Source organism: Phoxinus phoxinus (genome assembly GCF_949152265.1).
Source record: "Phoxinus phoxinus genome assembly, chromosome: 17".
NCBI lineage: Eukaryota > Metazoa > Chordata > Actinopteri > Cypriniformes > Leuciscidae > Phoxinus > Phoxinus phoxinus.
Genome location: NC_136892.1, coordinates 14,865,414 through 14,887,039, shown reverse-complemented (window position 1 = coordinate 14,887,039; position 21,626 = coordinate 14,865,414). Strand labels below are relative to the sequence as shown.

Here is a 21,626-nt window from a genome sequence, read left to right as displayed (position 1 = left end):
TTTTGGTGAACACCATCAAGTGGATCGAGTTTAATAGTATAATCGTTAGTAGACAACATTTTGTCACGATAACTGTTTTAACATTCTTTTTATTAACGAATACTCGAATTCTTATATTCAGTGTGAGCTGCTCTCAAAGTCTTATAATATTTTTGAGCTTTACTTCACTTGTATTAGTAGTTTGTGTTGATGTCTATGTCTATTCAACACGTAACGTTACTATGAAGATTATACAGTCTTTACACACAATTTTTTTTATTATAAATTATTGGTGACTATATATTGTATTTCAAACAGATTAGCTAGTTAGAACAGCTCATAATCAAGTTTTTCCGAGAGTTATTATGGCTGGAACTACTGTAACGTTACATCATATGCAGAGTTTACGGCAAACAACAGAGTGACCACCACATGAGCCGCATATAATCGACAGTTCATTATACATTTGGAAAATGTATTTACTCATCAGAGCGCCAGATACAATTGTTTCAACAAAATACCAACAATTATATGGTTTGAGTTTGACTTCAAACGTGTAGAAGTAAATTATTTCGCTTACACTTCCATCTTGCTTTCCTTGTTGGTTCAACAACTAAAAACGGTCCGGCAAGAAACCGAAGCTTTCTGTTAAATGTTCCCACCCAGTTGTCATTTCACATTTGTTGTAACTATCGGTATTAGCCTAACGTTTAAAAAATAATTTTTGACGAGATTTTTCTGACTATAACATTTTCCCCCGGGCAACAAAATAAATCCATTAAAACCTCACAATAGTTAGATTAATTCTTATCAGGTTAAATAACTTAAATGACACAGGGGCATAGCGCCATCCATCGGATCTTCAGGCTAAATGACAGATTTAGAATGACAGCTCCTGAAAAATTACGCTTGATTTTGGTTGGTTCGCGAGCACCCTCATTTACATATAATGGGCGGGGCTTTCGCCTTCCCAAAATAAACGAGGAAATGTTGCAAGCTGCTGGATGTACAGGCTCGCCTCTTACAGTAATTCATTCTTATGAATCGGTGAAAGCAATCGGCGCTGAATTGTTCCTTTAATTATCTGACATTTCCTCTATCTGTTTTAATAATATGCTTTAGTTTTCCGTGTGTTCTTCGCACATAAAGGCAGCTTGAGAGTCAAAGTGAGACTGTTACAATGGCAAGTTCAGAGGTAAAGATTGCTCATCTCTCTAAGTTTAGTGCGTTTCTTGTCTGTCACAGGCTTTCCAAACCTGTCATGCCTTACCGTAATGTTTATGTTCTTTATTTTGTGTTGAACAGGGAAATAAGCTATGGGGTGGTCGTTTTGTGGGAAACACCGACCCTATAATGGAAAAGTTCAATGCGTCAATCGCGTACGACCAGCGTATGTGGGAAGCTGATATTAATGGGAGTAAAGCATATGTCAAAGCCTTACAGAAAGCAGGGTTGGTTACCCAAAACGAGATGGACCAGATTATTACAGGCCTTGACAAGGTGATTATACCATTTACCACACAACCTGACTCATAAACCTGTCTGCTTGCTTCCAGGTTATATGTGTGTGTTTTTTACAGTCATCTTTTTTCATGTAACTTCATATACCCCAGAGCACTTTGTAAATATTTACCAGGATACTGTACCATAGTCCATTCCCCCTTTGACACCAAAGCTTAATACATCACAGACAAAAATATGCCCTGACACAGACATCCTCATGTGCACACAACAATAGCCACGTGACAATGCTGCTGATGATGCCTATTGTAAACTTCGCACAGTCATTCAACATGTTGCAGTTTGTTCTGACAACAAAACAACAACAACCAGCCAACTGGGGCTAGTTGTCACACGTTTCAAAGCGATTGTTCACCCAAAAATGAAAATTTTGGTCATCATCTAACTCACCCATAAGTTGTTCCAAACCTGTATGATTTTCTTTCTTATGTTGAACACAAAAGAAGATATTTTGAAGAGTGTTGGTAACCAGACAGGAAGTCATTGAAGTCAATGGCTGCCGTCAACTGACTGGTTAGTGGTTACCAACATTCTTTAAAATTTCTTATTTTGTGTTCAACAGAAGAAAGAAAATCATACAGGTTTGATGACAAAAAAAAAAAAGTACATTATATTACAAAAAAATCTGTTGTAAATTTCCACTGTTATTGACCAGGAAAAAAGATATTGAAAATTTCAAATCAAAAAGAGTTCTCAGATATTTTACTTCATTGTCATTGACTGATCACAGATATTTATGAGTGTCTTCATCAGGTTTTTGAAGAGTGGTCCAAAGGCGAGTTCAAGATCAAACCAGGAGACGAGGATATTCACACAGCCAATGAACGCAGGCTGAAGGTCTGTATTATGTATTATGAAAAGAACATTTACCTGAATTTTTGGTTCCTATAATATTAATGTTTTTTTCCTTTTAAAGGAATTTATTGGCGATCCAGCTGGAAAGCTTCACACAGGCAGGAGCAGGAATGATCAGGTTTGGCTTGGACCGAATTAGGTCACATGATATTTCCTCTATGGGCATGGCTTTGACTGAACAGTTTTCATTTGTTGGATATAGGTTGCAACAGATATGCGGCTCTGGCTACGGGACGCTATTTCCACTCTGAAAGGACTAGCTTTGCAGCTCATCAACACTATGGTGGAAAGAGCTGCAGCGTAAGAATGCTCAATAATCTAGATACCTGTAGAGATCGGACTAATGTACAATTACCAAACACACACATCTTCCTTTGCCCAATCAGAGAGATTGACATCCTATGCCCTGGATACACTCACATGCAGAGGGCCCAGCCAATCAGATGGAGTCACTGGATTCTCAGGTATAAATTCATTTCAAAGATAAATTCAGTCTGAGGGGATAGTAGGCCCAAACATTTTTTTTCTGCTGAACACAAAGAAGATACTTTGAAGAATATGGGTAACCAATGGGTAACAGTTGATGGGCCCCATTGACTTCCATAGCACAGAATACTATTGAAGTCAATGGGGTCCATCAACTGTCTGGTTACTGACATTATTAATAATATCTTCTTTTGTGTTCAGCAGAAGAAATAAATTCATACAGGTTTGGAACAACTTGAGGGTGAATAAATGATGCACTATTCCTTTTATTATTTTCTCCTCGAGGTAAAGCTACAGTGAAGTGTCAAGACCTTCATCCTGTTGATACATGTTTGGTCACAATTGTTCAATGTTCATTGGTTCTCGCAGTCATGCAGTGGCGCTAAGCAGGGATGTTGAGCGGCTGGATGACATCAGAAAACGTGTTAATGTGATGCCCCTAGGAAGGTTAGTTTTGTGGATATACACTACTGTAATACTGTACAGTAAGTGTCTTAAATAAGTATCTGTAAGTAAATCTTATGCTCACCAAGGCTGCATTATTTATGCATTGGATTTGGTTCTCAAGATTTTTTTTTTTTATTATTATCAGTGTTTGATAAAAAAAATTTTTTCAGGATTCTGTGATGAATAGAAAGTTTAAAAGAAACGTATTTATTTGACAATATTTTTGTAACCTTATTAATGCATTTACTGACACTTTAGTAGTGCATCATTTTTAATGCATCTTTGCTGAGCAAAAGTATTTAGTTTTACACACACAACGGTTGTGTACACACTTCACACTTTCATTGTATTAAATAGATCTTTTTTTAGATACAATGAAATATGATGTATATATTTGCCTTACAGTGGAGCCATTGCTGGGAATCCCTTCAACATTGATAGAGAACTTCTTCGTCAAGGTTGATATAGTTTTATGAATTTGCTTTCCTGTTATTTGCTTTCCTGTTTTCATATTACATATTAATGTGAGTTTTTTTCTTTTCCCATATAATTAATGATTCGTGAAGTATGTTTCTGTGATGTATGTTTGTGTACACAGGTTGAACTGTTCACCTGCCAGATTTATAATTTTTTTTATCACTCCCCAGAACTAAATTTTGACAGGATCAGCATTAACAGCATGGATGCTACTGGACAGAGGGATTTTGTTGGTATGTATAATAATCCTTCAAAAATCATCTAAGTGTATGATAAGTAACAGATATCATTGTAATAAAAGAGATTATTCACCCAAAAATGTAAATTCTGTCATCATTTACTGACCCTCGTGTCGTTCCAAACCTGTATGACTTTCATTTATCTGTGGAACATAAAAGAAGATTTAAGAAGATCTTTTTTTTTTTTTGGTCCATACAATTCAAGTCAATGGTCACCAAAACTTTGGTTGGCGGCATTCTTCAAAATAATATTTTTATGTTCCACAGAAGAAAGAAAGTCCTACAGATTTAGAACAACATGAGGGTAAATGATGGCAGAACTATTCATTTTTGGGCGAACTATCCCTTTAAATGTGTGTTTGTGTATGTTTTTGGACAGTGGAGTTTCTCTTCTGGGGATCAATGTGTCTCACACACCTCAGCAAGATGGCGGAGGATCTGATTTTGTACAGTACAAAGGAATTCTCCTTCATCACTCTGTCTGATGCATACAGGTGAGGACAGCACATGATCCATAACGGGAACCGATAGCAGTGGTTAATCTTAAGAATAGAATAAAAAAAAAAAATCTTTGAAAACTATCTGGCTGTGCATACGCCCATGACATATATGAGCTCATGGTTCGACCTGGGTCATGTTCTAATCCCATTCCTGTCTGCGCTCTACTGTCCAGCCAATGAAAGCAAATAACAGCGCACAAGCATTTGTGAATGATTCCTGAAGGATCATGTGACACTGAAGACTGGAGTAATGATGCTAAAAATTCAGCTTTACCATCACAGGAAAAAAATACTTTTTATAATACGTTAAAATAGTAAACAGTTACTTTAAATTGCATTTATATTGTGCAATTTATAAAGAACTGTCACCATTTTAATGTATTTTAATTAGTGCTTTTTTATATTTTCAGTACTTTTTAAACATTTTTTTGCAACCTTGGTGAACATTAAAGACTTCTTTCAAAAGCATTAAATAATCTCACTGTTCAGATCGCAGATTCAAATGTGACCGAATTTGACATACTGAGCCTTGAAATGCAAAGCCTCTTTTTGTCTTATTAACCTAACATTTTGCCTAGTGGTTTGAACTCAAGAATGTGTGTCTTGTGTGTAGGCCCCATAATACCCCACAATGTCACAGCAGACAGAGATCATTAATTTGAAGCCCCTGGGTTAACGGCACTTCTCCTTACATGTTCCGCATTATTTTTACCCCACTTGCCACGTATGCACATTTTCATCATTCAGCTGCTGGCTTGTGCTTTAGGCAGAATTGCAAATGAATGGGTCTTGATTCAGATGACTTTTATGGTGCAGTTGCAAAGAAATGTCAGTGACTACACATGTACGTGTTCCTCCTGCTATTACACACTTTCCGTTGTTGGAGCAAATAAATTTTCTTCTCATACTATAATTCTTTATGGCCTGTGAAGTGTTCGGTCTGTTAACATTGATTTATCTTTATTAACCACAAGCTGGGACTGACCTTAGTTAACAAGTAAATGCTAGCTGAAAAATAATTATTACCTATTTATTAACACCAAAACCATGTTAGTCAAAGCTGATCATCTGCCACAGAATGCAGGATTCAAACGGGTTGTCTTAATTGGAAGATGATACTTAACACAGTTTAGTTTATTTTAGTTTAGTTTAGTTTCTTATAAAGCACATTTCTATGGCCACAAGTGCAGCCCAAAGAAAACCAAACAAAGACAATACATAAAGACAAGCAACATAAAATACTAATATTTAGTTCTCTCCTGGGTCAGACTTAGAAGCCAAGATGTAAAAGTGATTCTTCAAAGCCATTTTTAAAAGCATTCTAAGTAAGGGCAGAGCGGATGGAGTGGGGTAAGGTTCGGTTATCGAAAAGAAACGATCTCCTTTTCGCTTTAGTTGGGACCGCGGTCCCTGAAACAAAAGTTTATCGGCCGATCTCTAATTTTTTACTGGCTGGTGTAGAATAACAAGATCTGACAGACAAGAGGGAGCGAGACCAGTTAAAATAAAAAATAAATATGAATAGGGCCTTGAAGTTGATCTAATATCTGATCGGTAACCATTGAAGGGAGCGATATCTGATTGGTAACCATTGATAAAATCTGAGTGATTCTGTCCCTCTTTCTCATACCGGTCAATAGTGTAGCAGCGGCGTTTTGAACCAGCTGCAATCGATTCATCAATGCCTGGGAGAGTCCTAAATACACAACATTACAACAGTCCAGTCTGGATGATATAAAAGAATGGGTGAATGTCTAAAGATCTCTAGATGAAAGGATAGATTTTATCTTAGCAATTAACCTTAGGTAGTAGAAACTAGTTTTCACCACAGCGTTAACTTGTTTTGCAAAAATTCAACTTTGAATCAAAAAAATATTCCCAGATTTTTTGCGTATGGGTGGACATTTCTAGAGTCACTGTAAAAAAAAAAATCACGATTTTATCACATTTTTTCTTTTGTTAAATCAACTTAGATAATTTATGCGGTTCAGATAACATAAGACTTTGAGTTTCTGTTGATTAAACCAATCTCCTTCATTGTATCAACTATTTTTATTTATTTCAATGAACTTAAAAATTTAAGTTAAACCAACAATACTTTTTTACAGTGTATAATGAAGAGTAACACGTAACCACTGGAAAGGTAGAAGAAGCCTGTGAGTTTAGGAAGTGGTCAATCCTCAATAGAGATGCATCTGCATCAGTCCGTGGTAGAGAGAAGTAAATCACGAAGGGCTTGACGATCATAGGTATGAGTGCAGCATTGTTTTCTAACGCAAACAACTATATCCCCCATAACAATGCATATAAAACAATTGACATAAGGCACAACCGATGGCAAGCCAGCAAACAACCCGGCGTCAAGTGGCCTTGGGACACAGATACTGTGAGCTGAACATTGAGCTGGCTGATGTGTACTGAGGGATTCAGTCCACTTCTGCTTTGTATGTGTGTCTAGTGTGTGTTGTTAATCAGAGCTGTTGTGTTTATGTTTGTGAGTGCAGCACTGGGAGCAGTTTAATGCCTCAGAAGAAGAACGCAGACAGCCTGGAGCTCATTCGCAGCAAAGCAGGACGAGTGTTTGGCAGAGTAAGATACAACACTGACTAAGAAGCCAACGCGATACACGGATACTGGCCTACAGAGATAATCACGTCATTAAAATAACTACCCTTATGATTAAAGTCAATCTACGGCTAATTTAACAATTAGTACTAGGGCTGTCAATTGAATGTTATTATTAATTTAGGGATGCACGATATAATGGTACCTTATTGGTTATCGGATAATGGATATGTAATAGTGCGTTCTTATTTCTCCTATTTTTAAATGAAGACGCTGTCATCTAACTCTCACTTAATCTTTAAAAGCATGAATAATTTAATAACATTGTTAGATTTTCTTTAGAAAATCTCAAAATGATTTACTAGGTGTCTTTATCTACTATGTAAGAACATTTAAATGAATAATTTGATACAATGCACTTATTATGTACATAAATGTTTTTACATTGTACTTTATATTTAAAAAAATACCTGCATGGAATTACAGCTGTAATGATTTTCTGTAATTACTTCTAAAATTATACTGTTGAACCTTCCCTTACACCAAAACCTAACCATACCAGTAAACCTGTCCCTAACCTTACCCTTATCCCACTTCAATAGCAGCTAGAGGGTTTTGCAATACAATATGAACAAGGTAGTGCATGGTAGTTTAGGACACCTAATATAAGTTGTGACCGATTATTAATTTTTCATACTGTACATTATAATGTTGTGATGCCTACATTTTAAAAGGGATAAAAAATTGCCAATTTATCATTATTGAAAATTAATTATAACCTTATCGGCCAGAATTTTCTTAACAGTGTATCCCTAGATTAATCTGACGAAAGTAATATTTTTTTTTGATAAGATTAAAGATATTATAATATAAAAAATAATATTAAAAATATTATTTAATAAAATTATCAAATATTAACACTCATATTTACAGTTAACAATTTGGAAAACTGTCAGTCTTTATCTAATATAAATTTCATTGTAATACAGTTTGCAGGGTTTCTGATGACTCTCAAAGGCTTACCCAGCACATACAACAAAGACCTACAGGTATGTTCATAACAGGCAGAGAATGTGATTATTCAACCGTCCTCTGATTATATGTTTTATCACTGCAGGAGGATAAGGAGGCCATGTTCGACACATACGATACCGTGTCCGCTGTGTTGCAGGTGGCTACAGGTGTCATCTCAACTCTAAAGGTAAGAGACAGGTTATACTACAAGTTAATGTTTTTTTTTAACCTCAACCAAACTGTTACCTTGGTTAAATGGCTAGTAGGTGACATGATGAATAAACTGCAAATGTGTTGGGCATGTATCCATATCCATATGTGTCAGTCTGCAATTTGAGCAACGTAACGAATTGTTGTTTTATTTCCTGAGTGGTAGATCTTAAGCACTCATACTTTTCCATTCCTCAGGTCAACCAAATAAAGATGGAAGCGGCCCTCAGCCCAGATATGCTGGCCACTGATCTTGCCTACCACCTGGTCAGAAAGGGAGTGAGTCCATCAATTCAACTACTTATAGTATATAGCTTTTGTGTTTCAATTGAGCTGATTGAAATCTGATATATACATGTATATTAAAGATGCCTTTCAGAGAGGCCCACAGTTGTGCTGGAAAAGCCGTCTATATTGCAGAGACTAAGAAAGTCAGTCTGTCTGAACTCACTGTAGAGGACCTTCAAACCGTCAGGTCAGTAGGCACATTAAAACAATAATGGCATGTAGAAGTATACGAAATGTTTTTTTTATTTTTTTATACTTTATTTATTTGTTTCTCTTTCTCTCCAGCCCTTTGTTTGACAAAGACGTTTCTACAGTGTGGGACTACATCAGAAGCGTTGAACAGTACAGCGCACCCGGTGGGACGGCGAGGAGTAGCATCACGGCTCAAATCGAGCACTTCAGAACCTGGTTACTGGCACAAAAACAGTAACTATAGTCTCAAGGTCAGCAGTAGGTGCTCTTTCTTCAGAGATGAATTTGGCATGTTATGCCTGCTATTGTCTCATGTCATCACATATTCAGTTGAAGTCAAGGGTTTGCCTGTGTGTTACATTTAAGGAAAGTTTCATTGGTTCAGAATAAGGATTTTACATGACAAAAGGTGTACAATGAAATAGTTACATTTGAATAAATAATTTGTGCAGTCACTTCATTTGAAGTTTTATTAACATAAAAACATACATAATGTACAACTTACACTCCACATGCCCTGCATATGCGCATTAATTGTTTAATCATCAAATCATTGCTGTATGAAACACTAAATTTACAGGGTTTTCCAGGAAACATCTGAGAATTAAAAGAAATTGGCATTTCCAGGCCTGGAAAATCATGAAAATGTTGACATTTACCTAGTGAAATAATCTTAGTGGAGGTTCAGAAAGCGTCAAACGAGCCACATTCACATCCCAAGTGGTTTTGTTTAGTATATTGAAAACTTTATTTGTACAATGACAACCCAAACACCCTTAAAAATACTTCAAATGCAGTAATCATGAACAATCAAGTCATGGAAAACAAGTAGGAATCCTGAATTTTACTGAAGTCGGATAAAGCTGCCACGTTTAAAGGAGAATGAAGAGTAGACATGAAAAGAGGTACGAGGAAACAATTAATAGTTGTGAACCAATAATAACAAAATAATAATATTGTCAGGTTTCACAGCCTTAGCATGGTGGCAATGATCCATTCCAGTAACTTCAGTTCAGTGCTTGAAAGATTGATTAGCTGTACTTGTTTGTAGAAATTGGATACGGAACATCATGTGTTAAAAGAGACGTGTTCTCTACCATTCAGTGAAAACACTTTTGTTGTCCAAAAACACAAAAGAGGCACAGAAACAGGGTGATTAGATTGGGCAGGACACACAGAATGTGAGATTTCACAGATGTGTAAACAACTCGTCCATTCAGATTCTGCACAGGACGGAATATTCCAATCATTGGTTTTTCTGTTCGGAATAACAGCTGCTTATACATTGACGTCAGCTAAAGTAGAAAAAGAAAGATGGCCAAAAGGATCAGTATATTTGAATTAAACTGCCACCAGTGAACTCAACCTTTCCATAATTATATACTTAATTGAGATCTCCTACAGTTGTAATCTAAATGATTCAACCCCCATTTCAAATCAGGTTTAATGGCTACATTTACACTTTAAGCTGTTTGCAATGGACAAATCAAATAAAAGTAATTGAAATGGCTCAACACAACACATTTTTCAAGTGGTTTCCCCAAATTCAACTGGAAATGCAACTTTTAATGACTTCTGGAGTCTCAAAATTATTCAACCTCCTGAACAGAATCCCTCACAACAGCAAAAATCTACAAAATAGGTGTTGTCTCAAGCACATCTGATGCAACTAATCAAGGGCTTCAATAGTTGCACCAGGTGTGCTTAAGCTAGAACACATGAAATAGGTTTGTTGAGTGTTAGGCCCCGTTTACACGTACATGGTTATTTTGAAAAACGGAGACATTTCCCTTCGGTTGTGCCCCTCGTTTACACGCAAACAGAGAATTCTCCTCTGAAAACGATTCTTTCTAAAAACTCCGGCCAGAGTGGAGATTTTGGAAAACTCAGTTTTCACGTTTGCATGTAAACTGAGAAAAACTGAGTTTTAGGCAGTCGACGTCACAGTATGCGACAGAACTTGCACTGCGTAGAAAAGTGCGACCTATATTTTCGGGATTCTGATTGGCTAACGTGGGCTTGAGCTTCTCGTTACACTGCCACCTATAGGTTTGGCATGCTCTTGACGGCATATACACGGGTTCGTGTAAACGAAGACTTTTCTGAAAACGGAGAGGGGTGAAATGTCCGTTTATGAAAATAACCGGCTACGTGTAAATGTAGCCTTAGAAATATGGAAAAAGAATCGCCCAAAAGGTTAAGAGAAGATTCCATCGCCATTCACAAACAAGGAACAGGATGCAAACAGAAAGTGAAGGCACTAAATGTTCCTAAAGACACAGTTGGAAGCATAGTTCACAAGTTCAAAGTTAAAGGAACAGTGGTTACACTGCCTGAATGGGGCAGAAAAGGGAAGCTATTAAAGGCTACAACCAGATTTCTGAGAAGGCAGATTCAGAAAAACCCTTGAGTGACTGCAAAGGACCTGCAGGAAAAGGCGGTTGCAGCACGTAAACCCAAGAATATTACTGAACTGGAGGCCATTGTTAATGAGGAATTGGCTAAGATTCCTCAGAAACACTGCCAGAAGCTGATGTCTGGTTATACATCTAGTTTGCAGCAGGTCATAACAGCAAATGGATGTTCTACTAAGTCATAAAAAGTGCAGAAGTCATAAAAAGTATCATATCCAGTTGAATTTGGGGAAACCACTTGAAACATTTGTTGTGTTGAGCTATTTCAATTACTTTTGCTTGATTTGTTCATTGCAAACAGCTGAAAGTCTTGTCAAATTTGCCAATAAACCTGATCTTCAATGGGTGTTGAATAATTTTGATTAAAACTGTAAGTATGACTAACATTCATATCTCAGTCTGGTTTATGCCAAAAAGTCTCTCTGTACCTGATTTTTGCTTATGGGCAGAGTCTGGTGGAAGACCGTCCACACAACAGACTGGTCACAATCTGGTGTGGTCAAGGAACCCGAGTACCGATAGTAGCTCAGTGTATTGGCTTGAGGGACGATGTCAGCCAGTCTAAAGTCTTCAAGTTCACTGCTGTTCCCTTTTGATCAAATTGCATGATGTGGAACCAAAATATAGACAAACAAAACATGTTAAATAGATAAACTAATTAAAAATTAGAAATGTATTTCCCAAAAGAAGATTATGTAGTCTTTCTTAAAAGTACTCACCTTCATGTCGGACTTTTCCTAAAGCCTCTATAATTCTGTCAAGCTTTTTGTTTTTCTCTGAAGACACCTAATGGGGGATGACAAAAGTGTGTTTTATTAGTTATTATCGCTATGGTTCATTAAAGGGATATTTCACCCAAAATGGCTGCAAAATGAATGGTGAAGACTGGGGCTGTCAAGCATCAAATGACAAAAATGTAACATAAAATGTCATAAAAGTAGTCAAGATAGATGACCAAGTAGGTCAAGGATAGATCACATTTAATTTGAAATACTTTTTATGACACTTTTTTTCCCTTGAAAACCCCAGTCCTCATTCACTTTCATTATATGGAAATATTTCAAAATTCAAAATATCAACAAAAACTATAATAGTATCTCAATATATTAATATAATGGGGGAACTATCCCTTTAAGAGCTTGTGTTCATATGAATTCCAAAAAAAAAAGAAGTATTTTATTAATATAATTGAGACAAAACATCAGTACCTCAAAAAAGAAGCCAAGTGCTCCCACCCCCGTAGAGTCATTTAGAGCCACACTCAAGTTGTTATACTTTTCTTTAATGTGAACAATATGGAGCTGGGAGGCAAAATGCATAATTAATACCCACCATAACTTAACTTGAAATGAAAATAATAGGCTTTGTTTGCATTTAATCCTCCAAATATCCTTGACTCTCACCTCCATGGGATAATGCTTCCCGTCCACAGAGTGCTCTGAGCCCTGGCCGCCGTCCTGTCCCCAGTGCAGATGGAACTGGACAGCCTTGTATGTGGCTGACAGACCCCCACCACGGAGACGCACCGATTGAGGGAGTGTGAAGTGAGCTGGGTGGAAGCAGAGCATGTTATTATACTTAACTTTAAGATGACAATATTTAAAATTAAATTAAATTGCATGGTATTCAAAATGTACAATTCTTATGGACTATTGCAGTATGTAATATTTATTCAAAATAACTTCCCCTCCCATGTCTTCTCTTCTCTGAAAACGAGGGCGGGACAACCTGTCTGATTAAAAAATTAGCAAACCACAACCATCCAATCAATTCCCGATGGACAAAACAAATCCCGCCCTACATTTTTTCTTGTTCGAGAAGCCATTTTACCCGGATACACGTCACAATAGGCAAGAAAAGACTATATCGTAAGTTCCGTTTCATGTCCACTTTTAAATTATAGTTCATCTAATACTTCTTGTATTTGTCCTGCCCTCATGTTGTTTCAAACCCATAAGACTTTTCATTTTTGAAACAACACAAAAATTATGACCAATAAGGTGACAACATATGTTTTTTCATCAAAATAAGTTAATTCAACTTTTCCATTTTTTATTAGTTATACAAGATTCAACAATTTTTGAAGTCAGTTTAATGTAATTTAAGTTGAAATGACTTAAACATCCAACAAGTTGATTGTACTTAAAAACGTTTCTTTTAGAGTGAAATTTGATTTATGTCTCCATTCAAAACTTTCACAATAAAAAAGTTTATGAAGACGTAATAAAAGTAATCTACATTTTATAAACACTGATAAATGCACATAAAGCTCATAAAATATGGTACACGGAAGCTCAAACGTATATACCAATTAGGTTTGTTCAGTCATTTCTTTTACGATCTCTTATTCTTTCAGATTTTTTTTTAAAGTTTTGGACAAAAGTGATAAAAGATTATTAAAAGCATCTTCATTTGTGTTTTGAGGACAGAACAGAATTTACACTTTTAGGTGAACTATCCCTTTAAAGTTCAGTTCCGTACCTGATTGTCCATGATTTTCCACAGTCGTATTGAAAACGTCCTCATGACCATCGAAGATTAAACCGGTCAGGTTTGGGTCATGCTCCACTTTGCTTGTGATAATATTGATGGGCGATTGATTTAGACCTCCACACTTAGGAAACAAGTTTTTCCACTCTGAAGGCCCTGGATGACACAAATGGAAAACACATTTTCTAACTGTATACGTTCAACTGTTTAAGAACAAGGACTTTGCTTTAGTCATGACAATGCAAAAACTTGAGAGGTTGAGCCCCGGTTCTCACCTTCACATTTGGTCTCACGGGATTGGCCCTCGTAGCACCACTCACCTGGAACAGAGAGAAAAAAAAAACCTGTTCCGTGGACCACTGTTGGAAAGTATTTAAATCCGTGACTCGAAGCCAAGGTTCAGAGCGGTCTTAAGAACCAGTTTTGATGGTGGTCATTAACTAACAAATTTGTTTATTTTGTGGCCATATAAAGCCATGCTTTGATCCACAAAGTTTTTTCCTGATAATCAGTGAGCCATCTAACAGAGTTCCCCTCCTGATCACCAGGTTTGATCGAGTGCAGAACATGTGCTTGAATGCAAAGGCACCTTAAGTGATCTCATATTACCCACTGTCCACCTGTGCACTTTCAACCCATTCAACTTAGTTTGCTCAAAAAGAAAATTCTCTTATCATTTACTCAGAAGGCGTTGCAAACTTATATGACTTTCTTTCTTCATGAAACACAAAAGAAGATGTTTAAAAATTTTTTTTTTTTTTTCGTCAATGGGGACCAATGTTGTTGATATTTGGATCCCAATTCCCTCTTTTTAATATCCCCTTTTCTCAGTCATACAGGTTTGGAATAACATGAGTAAATAATGACAGAATTTTTGGTTGAACTATCTTTAAAACTGGGTTATTGTAAGCTTAACATTAGATTTTTTTTGTTTCCAAGTAAACAGTTATTCTTCATAGCAGAACAATGTTGCAAATATATCTATTGTTGAATTTAGAACGTGATGCTGGTGTTAAGCATGAAAATGACAACAGAAAAATAAATAAATACAAAAGTTGTTCTGAAGCTGACATGGCACCTAGTATTACATCTGTATCTGTCCTGTAAGTATAATATGCACAACACAAGGTGACCTCTGTTAAAAAATAACCTGTCTGGATCTAGTAACCCAAAATGCACTGCGGTACAGGCTAGATTAACCAGTGACAGAGCAAAATCACTGACATTCAGAGTAAATGTCCAGCAATACATTGCAACTTCAACTTGATATGTGCAAGCATCATATTGAAGTCCCTCTTTCACAGTTAAAAAAATATATATTTTATATGGAAGTGAGCTTACTAGTAGGCCTACCTAAAAATGCACAGATGTCCTGACCTACAAAAATAGTCCATATAGTCCAATTTGCATCTGCCTTTACTTTTGGATCATAATTATTTTTAATCAGCCTATCTTCCCATACCTTAATGAATTATCTCCAATTTTGAAACAATTCTGACACCTCTGTTTTGCCATTTCAGGGCAAGGGCTAATACAACAATATGGGCGGGTAGACAAGATACAAAGAAATTAATTATTTTAGAGTTCAAGAATGCAAAGTGCATTCCACTCAAAGGACAAGGAGCAGGAGAATGAGAGGCGGATGATTCGACTAAAATTATACCAGACAGTTGGTAGAGGTGTTAATGCATATGACTGCTGATTATGGTTTTGTACCAACAATACAAATACAACAATTTTCCCACAGTGGTTAAGCTGCAAATCAACAGCTTTCAGTTAGTGGATAGGACTTTAATGTCACATAATTATGTGCATGATAGGACTACTGTAGGTCATATGGCTTAGTTTTAAAAACAAGTTATTTAATTCATATTGTTTGTATTAGGCCTATGTGTAAATGTGTATAGCCTACAGTGAATCCCAAAAATTGCCTTTTCGCCCCGAATGTAAATTAGTAAATTAACTTTGACTGTTGTTTATGGGTAATTAATAGACAAGACACGTGTCACTTTCAAAAGTATGGAATTATTTGGCGTTATTAATAATTAGCCACTTCGCGCAGACTGCACTGCAGACTCCAGCTCTCCACGTCATTTTCACGGGATCGCGGCGCGCACTCTCTCTCTCGAGCAGCTCCCTTTACCAAACTTCGCCATCCTCTTTCACTTTCGCTGCTAACTGTCTATTCGCTCATGGGGAAAAATCTGTGAACCTGCTAGAAGGCAAAATGGTGAAGGGATGGAAGTTATGTTTGCGCAGTAAGCAACAGGTAATCGCAACATAAAATTCTCTCCGGCTTCTTATTCACTGACATAGCCTTCAATTTGGATTTTACCCGGTTCCTACAGCGAGTTAAAATTTTGACTGATTGTCATTATTATGTAGCCTGTTATGTGTTATATATTATGTATATATAGCTATATAAACTTGACAGATGCGTAACCGAATAAAAATGGCTGGAAAATAGAACTTTGGTTTGAATTATTTAGGCTATTTTATGAATTTAGCCTACTTGTAGGTGGTTGACTATGTAATTTGTATTGACAATATGTGTCATTCAGAATAGGCCTATATATAAGTGTGTCACCTCACGTGTTTTCTAAAACGCTAATAGACGCATGTTTAGTGGTCTCAGACTTCTGGACCGCCACTGCATGGAACAGTGAAATGAGACCGCATTGTGATCATGCATGACATGACATGGCCTACACAACATGTTGATGTTTTAGCATGTTGATTCAAGTTGTGGTGGTGGTTCCCAAATGTTTTTAAAATACCATGTTAATACCACACTTTATTATTAATATAGGCTATATACAATAAAACTGTATCTTTATTTACACGTTGTAATTAACAACTCATGGTGCTAAACTGAATCAGTAACGTCCCGGTTAATTTCGAATCGAATATGTTAGGGAGACCGTTGTGTGAACTCATAACAGCTATGATTATGATCGATTCACATTCACATCATTGCTGGCGCTGTGTTCATTGTTGCGAACTGATGAAACAGAAAATGCATAATTTGCACACAAAGTTTTCCACTGTCTAGATTTTAAACTGTTGTTGTACATTTTTATTTTATCTCAGTTTAGAGCCCTAAATGAATAATTCTATTTCAAATAATTGTATAAAATACAATACATTAATGGTATACTCAAAACACGAATATTGCATTTTTATAATTTATTCTAAAGACTTTATCAAATAGCCTAGATTAACTGTATTAAAAATATATTTACATGCAAGACATACAAACATTTTATTTTGTCAGGCCAAAATTACGTCTCTTCTGTTTTTCATAGAGCAGTCATTTAACATAACTGTATTCAGCCATAGACAACCAGCCAGCCAAAGACAGACAGACAGATAGATGGATGGATGGATGGACAGATAGATAGATCCTTACCTGAGCAGAGCTTTAGAGCCAACAGAACAGATGAGAGAGAGAGAATGGACGTCATGGCTACAATATACAGTTCTCACTGCCTTGTGTGACAGGAACTATTTTTATACAGTCAGGGAAAGGAAGGAGGAGAGAGGGAGAGAGAGTTTTACAGGTAAGAGGTGAAACGACAGGTGTAGGGCAGGAAACTAGGGCATTTGAGGCCCTTGATGAGGACATTAACTCTCACAATACAACCTACGGCCAGTTGAAAGTTTTCCCTGAACTCTAAGTGAATTTGCTTGATCTTACAGCCTGCAGAGGGCACTAGTGCCAAACAGAACCTGTTTATCATTCCTGTTGTAGTAGGGCATGTAGTTTTAAGCACACTGTAGAGTTTGTCTTTGAGGACAGGGAACACACATGCTTCAAACCCTATGCAACACACATGAGGAGAAATGAACGCTCGCTTTCTCTGAGCGACATATATCCGCAGAGGAAATCCTCCCCTTCCCTCCAGGTGACTCTGAGACTAATTAAGCACGTGGGGTGTCAGGAAATGATTGGACGTTTTGACTCGAGTGACTCTTTTGAGAATGATGAATGATGAGGAACAAGACGGCCTATCTTGTTAACCATGTTTGTTGCTTTGACACTGAAATCAATTAGCATGACAGAATCGTCTAATTAGAGATAAGGGAAAACAACAATGCTGCTATCATAAATCACCCCAGCCTTTTCCCCTCTCTCGTTCTTTGCCTCTTGCGATACCGTCTTGGTCTTTTAAAGATGGGAAGCATGTGCTGTAAATTAAATTAATGTTAGCCTCCTCTCAATCATTCATCATTCCAATAAAATGACTGGAGCTGTTGTACTGCATCGTTAAAATGGAGAGACCTATTAAAAAGTCATTAAAGTCAACTCAGCATGAAGGTCTGCCCTGTTGAGCTTTAGCCATGCAGCCAAGATGGAATGACTCCATTTTATGGACATCATATAGCACAAATGTGTGATTATGAGTGAATGAAGTGGAAGGTAAACAGTAGGGGACTGAGTATTAGAGAAAAGGCTTGAATATACTGTAGTGGTCCCCAGTTTTACAATAGCCCACTAGGTATAAGAGTGAAAGATCTGTGATGCCTCATTGACTTGTGACTCTTCATGGAGAATCATAACTAGACATCTAAAGTAAGAGAGATTCACTGTATTTGTTTTTAACATACTATACCAAAACACACACCTCCTGCTTTTACTATGTAGTATTGTGTAAGTATCCACTCAAAAAGACTGAAACAAATAATTTCAAATCATAAGGTTGCACAAATAATCCTTATCTGTCAGTTTGACTATGAGCTGTAAACATTCCCTTCATGTTCTATTTTCAGACGTCAATGCTTTTAATTAATGAGACATGGTATAACAAGAAGGTCTAATTAATTGAATTTACAATATATCCTATAAATACTTAACTGAAATGCCCTAAGAATCTCTCGTTTTTTCCCATAAATCCTCACGTCGCTGTAATTGTTCCACTTCTAATCCCTACTAGCAGTGTTTACTGGAATGTTTCAGCCGGTAAATAACATATTTATTGTCTGTGTGTCAAAATGACGTAAATCACTTTGAAGCATTATCACTCAATGTTCCATTTATAATGAACGTTTTTGATTAAGGCAACATATGTTGCAACAAGCTATTTAGGTTATTCGTGGTCTGTTATTGCTTTTACACTTTGAAATTTAATTTTAATGTTTGATGGTTGAGTAGAATAATGTCATCTAGTTATATCCAGTATTTAAATATTTTGTAAATGCTTATTGCGTTCATAGAGTGAAGCTTGTGCTGCTTGTTTACAGTTTAAGTTACTCCCATAATTTGGGCAAAAGCATCATAGGGTGTTGGAAAAAGGTGGATGGACACAATGGTTTTTAATATGGAGGTACTGAAATGTACTATATTTGCTATACACAAACCTCTTGATATCAGTAGATTTAAAGGGCACCTATTATGCCCCTTTTCCACAAGATATAAAATATGTCTCCAGAGTGTGTATGTGAAGTTTTAGCTCAAAATACCCCACTGATAATTTTTTTACAGCATGTTTAAATTATATTTTTTTGGGTTGAGAAAAACGCACCGTTTTAGTGTGTATCCCTTTAAATGCAAATGAGCTGCTGCTTCCGCACAGAGGGCAGAGTCTCACGAGCACGTGATTCAGTGTCAGGACAATCTCATCTCATGGAATGATAATATCAAAACATTAAACTCTTATCTATAAATTCTCTCTCTCCCTTTCATTATCATCAACATCAGTCATGATGGGCGGGGCGGGGACGGGGCTTTTGCAAAAGTACGTCACATTGCCCCGAATCTGAGAACGGCTTGTTCTGAGACCGTACTTATAAAAAAAAAAGTACTGGGTGGATTTTTATCATTATAGAGTGGTTGTGTACACACACTGCCAACACACATTTTTGTTCAAATACCATGTAAAAGTGAATTTTGCATACCCTTTAAATCAAAACATGATTTGGCCAGTATTTCACTATATTTGTGAGATTTTTTTAAAATATTATTTGGCCCTCACAACATTATACTTTTGCACATACAATTCACAACTACCTGTGATCAGTCAGTACTGAACAAAGAACTGCACAGTTGCAGAAAAAAAGTGCAAAAACTACAATTGGTACAACAGCTTGCAACTTATACTTCATATTAGTATAATTTTAAAGTAGTAATGTTCCCTCAAGGTACTATTGTGAACCGTCTGGGTTACAAGAGGTATAAAGTTGTCTAAGGCTCCTGCTCCAGTGACGAGCAGTTGTACTCCTACAGTCGCATTTACTGTTGTTCGCCGAATTTTCACATGCGAAAGTCAATAGGAATCAATGCTATCTAGAACTTCACAAAGTTACTTGCAAACCCAGCACCTTTCTGTTGGTCACTGTCACTGCTTTGCTGCTTTGTTTCTGTGTGATCTGTGCTTCATACATCGCTACACTGTTGACAATTAGACAATTGTCACAGAAATTTAGCTAATGTGATAACACCTTAAATGTAGGATTTTTTGCACATGTTTCCTAATGCGGTTTCTCAAATTTGACGGCAAACTGCCATTTCACTGCAAATGGCAGGTCAGTTTGTTATTAGGAAAAACTAGCAGAGGTTACTTTCTATGCGCTTTGGCATTTTACAGCATATAATTTGATAAACATTACTTATTTCTGATACACCGTAAACTTCACTGCTGCTTTTCTGTCTCACTGCCCAGTCAGTCAATTAACCATCTAAGAAAACTTCCAATGCGCCGTAACATCATATCTAGTCTTAAACAAATTCAAGTGAGCTTTAGACAAAACTTTAGACACATTTGGTGATACTTATACCTATACTTATATAGAAATAAAACAATAATAAAAAAATAATATTTATTTATTTACTTCTTTCAGCCACTTCATCAGGCACTGCTTTTAATCTTTCATTATCGAAATGGATGCACAGGATTGTGGTATATATCGCTATGCCTCCTTTAAACCAACTAAAAGACCTTAGATAGGATGTTACGCAAACAGAGTCGGATGTGCCTCAATGTCTTGCAGCATTTTTTCAGATGTGTGATGCAACCACTGTATTATTCCAGCCTGCAGGATTTAAAATGTTGCACTTACTGTGTTTTTCTACCAAATTTAGAAGATATATTCAGAAAATGTATCTAAAAATCTAAATTAAATTAATTAAATATTCTGTTCATGGTCTTCAGATTTTATTTCTCTCAAGTTTAACGCTTTAATGATGTTCCTTAGTGTTGAACAGTAGGGGGTGCTGTGGCTTTTCTGATAACAAAGTGCAGATCATACAGTAGGATAAGATTTCCTTTTGATGTCCATCTCCTCCTCAAATATGAGTAAAAAATGAAATAAATAAAAGTTTGCGGCTTCAGTTTCATAGGAGTGACATCATTCACATGACATGAGTCAGTGCATTTCCTAATTGGAAAAAAGCTTAAGACCGGTACCAGGTTCATTATGTGATTCCATCTTAAGTCCTTTAATAAACAATTAACTGTGCAATAGACTGGTTAATTTGATAAGAGGACGATAAACATTTTCATTTGTTTGGGTCGCCATTCATCAGGATCCCACCGGGAGCCGCGGCAGAATGCAGAGCGAGTGATTTTCAAGGATCCCAAGAGGTCAGACATCAATCAGAGGCAAAGCCGAGCTACTCGATGCAAGCGGCCTAATTGGTATACAGTAAGATCACCTGGAAGTGCTGCTGGCAATTCAAAGTCTTCACTTTTGAAATAAAAGAGATTTGTATTAATTTCAAGCTCAGCTGCGTCTTGGAAATGGAACAGTTATTGGTTACACTTCGCTGAGAGTCATCGGGCATATAGGCTTTCTGTTTTGTGTTAGAAGGTCTGATTACCTCCTTAGATGTTTTAATCCACTTTGAATAAGCCGCGAGGAAGAACGAGAACAGCCGGGGTCCTGACAAATCGTAGGTGCCCGTGTGCTGTAAGGATCCAAATCCATCTTAATTGAAACAAAAGCATCTTGAG

General features: G+C 36.7%; 3 protein-coding genes across 8 annotated transcripts in view; 1 reads left to right on the top strand and 2 right to left on the bottom strand.

Moving 5' to 3' along the window:
- The window catches only part of crcp (calcitonin gene-related peptide-receptor component protein), a 4,859-nt gene extending 4,186 nt beyond the window's left edge, over window positions 1-673 (bottom strand). The window contains exon 1 of the mRNA XM_079586896.1: window positions 560-673. Coding sequence (XP_079443022.1) covers window positions 560-567 — 8 coding nt within the window. The 5' untranslated portion in view covers window positions 568-673. The remainder of the gene's footprint in view (window positions 1-559) is intronic.
- A 232-nt stretch (window positions 674-905) lies between these two features.
- On the top strand, window positions 906-21,392 carry asl (argininosuccinate lyase). 6 transcript variants are annotated; one of them, XM_079585739.1, is made up of 18 exons: window positions 952-1,005; window positions 1,102-1,174; window positions 1,285-1,479; window positions 2,254-2,337; window positions 2,417-2,473; window positions 2,558-2,655; window positions 2,742-2,819; window positions 3,211-3,288; window positions 3,694-3,746; window positions 3,936-3,998; window positions 4,384-4,498; window positions 7,009-7,093; window positions 8,059-8,118; window positions 8,187-8,270; window positions 8,492-8,572; window positions 8,662-8,768; window positions 8,867-9,024; window positions 21,200-21,386. In XM_079585739.1, exons 2-17 carry the CDS (start codon window positions 1,160-1,162, stop codon window positions 9,009-9,011), a joined length of 1,398 nt encoding a protein of 465 aa, XP_079441865.1. In that variant the 5' UTR covers window positions 952-1,005; window positions 1,102-1,159; the 3' UTR covers window positions 9,012-9,024; window positions 21,200-21,386. The 6 variants fall into 6 exon arrangements, with proteins under 6 accessions (XP_079441860.1, XP_079441861.1, XP_079441862.1 ...); XM_079585738.1 differs by lacking the exon at window positions 21,200-21,386 and adding an exon at window positions 12,620-13,409 and having other exon boundaries at window positions 957-1,005; XM_079585735.1 differs by lacking the exon at window positions 21,200-21,386 and adding an exon at window positions 12,620-13,409 and having other exon boundaries at window positions 922-1,174.
- ca4c (carbonic anhydrase IV c) overlaps window positions 9,874-21,626 on the bottom strand; it is a gene marked incomplete at both ends in the record, with an annotated part of 44,712 nt that continues 32,959 nt past the window's right edge. The window contains 7 exons of the mRNA XM_079585961.1: window positions 9,874-10,068; window positions 11,616-11,776; window positions 11,907-11,973; window positions 12,396-12,488; window positions 12,591-12,769; window positions 13,669-13,833; window positions 13,953-13,997. Coding sequence (XP_079442087.1) covers window positions 9,874-10,068; window positions 11,616-11,776; window positions 11,907-11,973; window positions 12,396-12,488; window positions 12,591-12,769; window positions 13,669-13,833; window positions 13,953-13,997 — 905 coding nt within the window. The remainder of the gene's footprint in view (window positions 10,069-11,615; window positions 11,777-11,906; window positions 11,974-12,395; window positions 12,489-12,590; window positions 12,770-13,668; window positions 13,834-13,952; window positions 13,998-21,626) is intronic.

What these genes read in the sequence shown, in the direction of transcription:
- asl (XM_079585736.1), top strand. An exon ending in TGGAGTCACTGGATTCTCAG is followed by an intron (nt 2,820 to 3,210) that starts GTATAAATTCAT and finishes TGGTTCTCGCAG; the next exon opens with TCATGCAGTGGCGCTAAGCA. An exon ending in ACCACCTGGTCAGAAAGGGA is followed by an intron (nt 8,573 to 8,661) that starts GTGAGTCCATCA and finishes TGTATATTAAAG; the next exon opens with ATGCCTTTCAGAGAGGCCCA.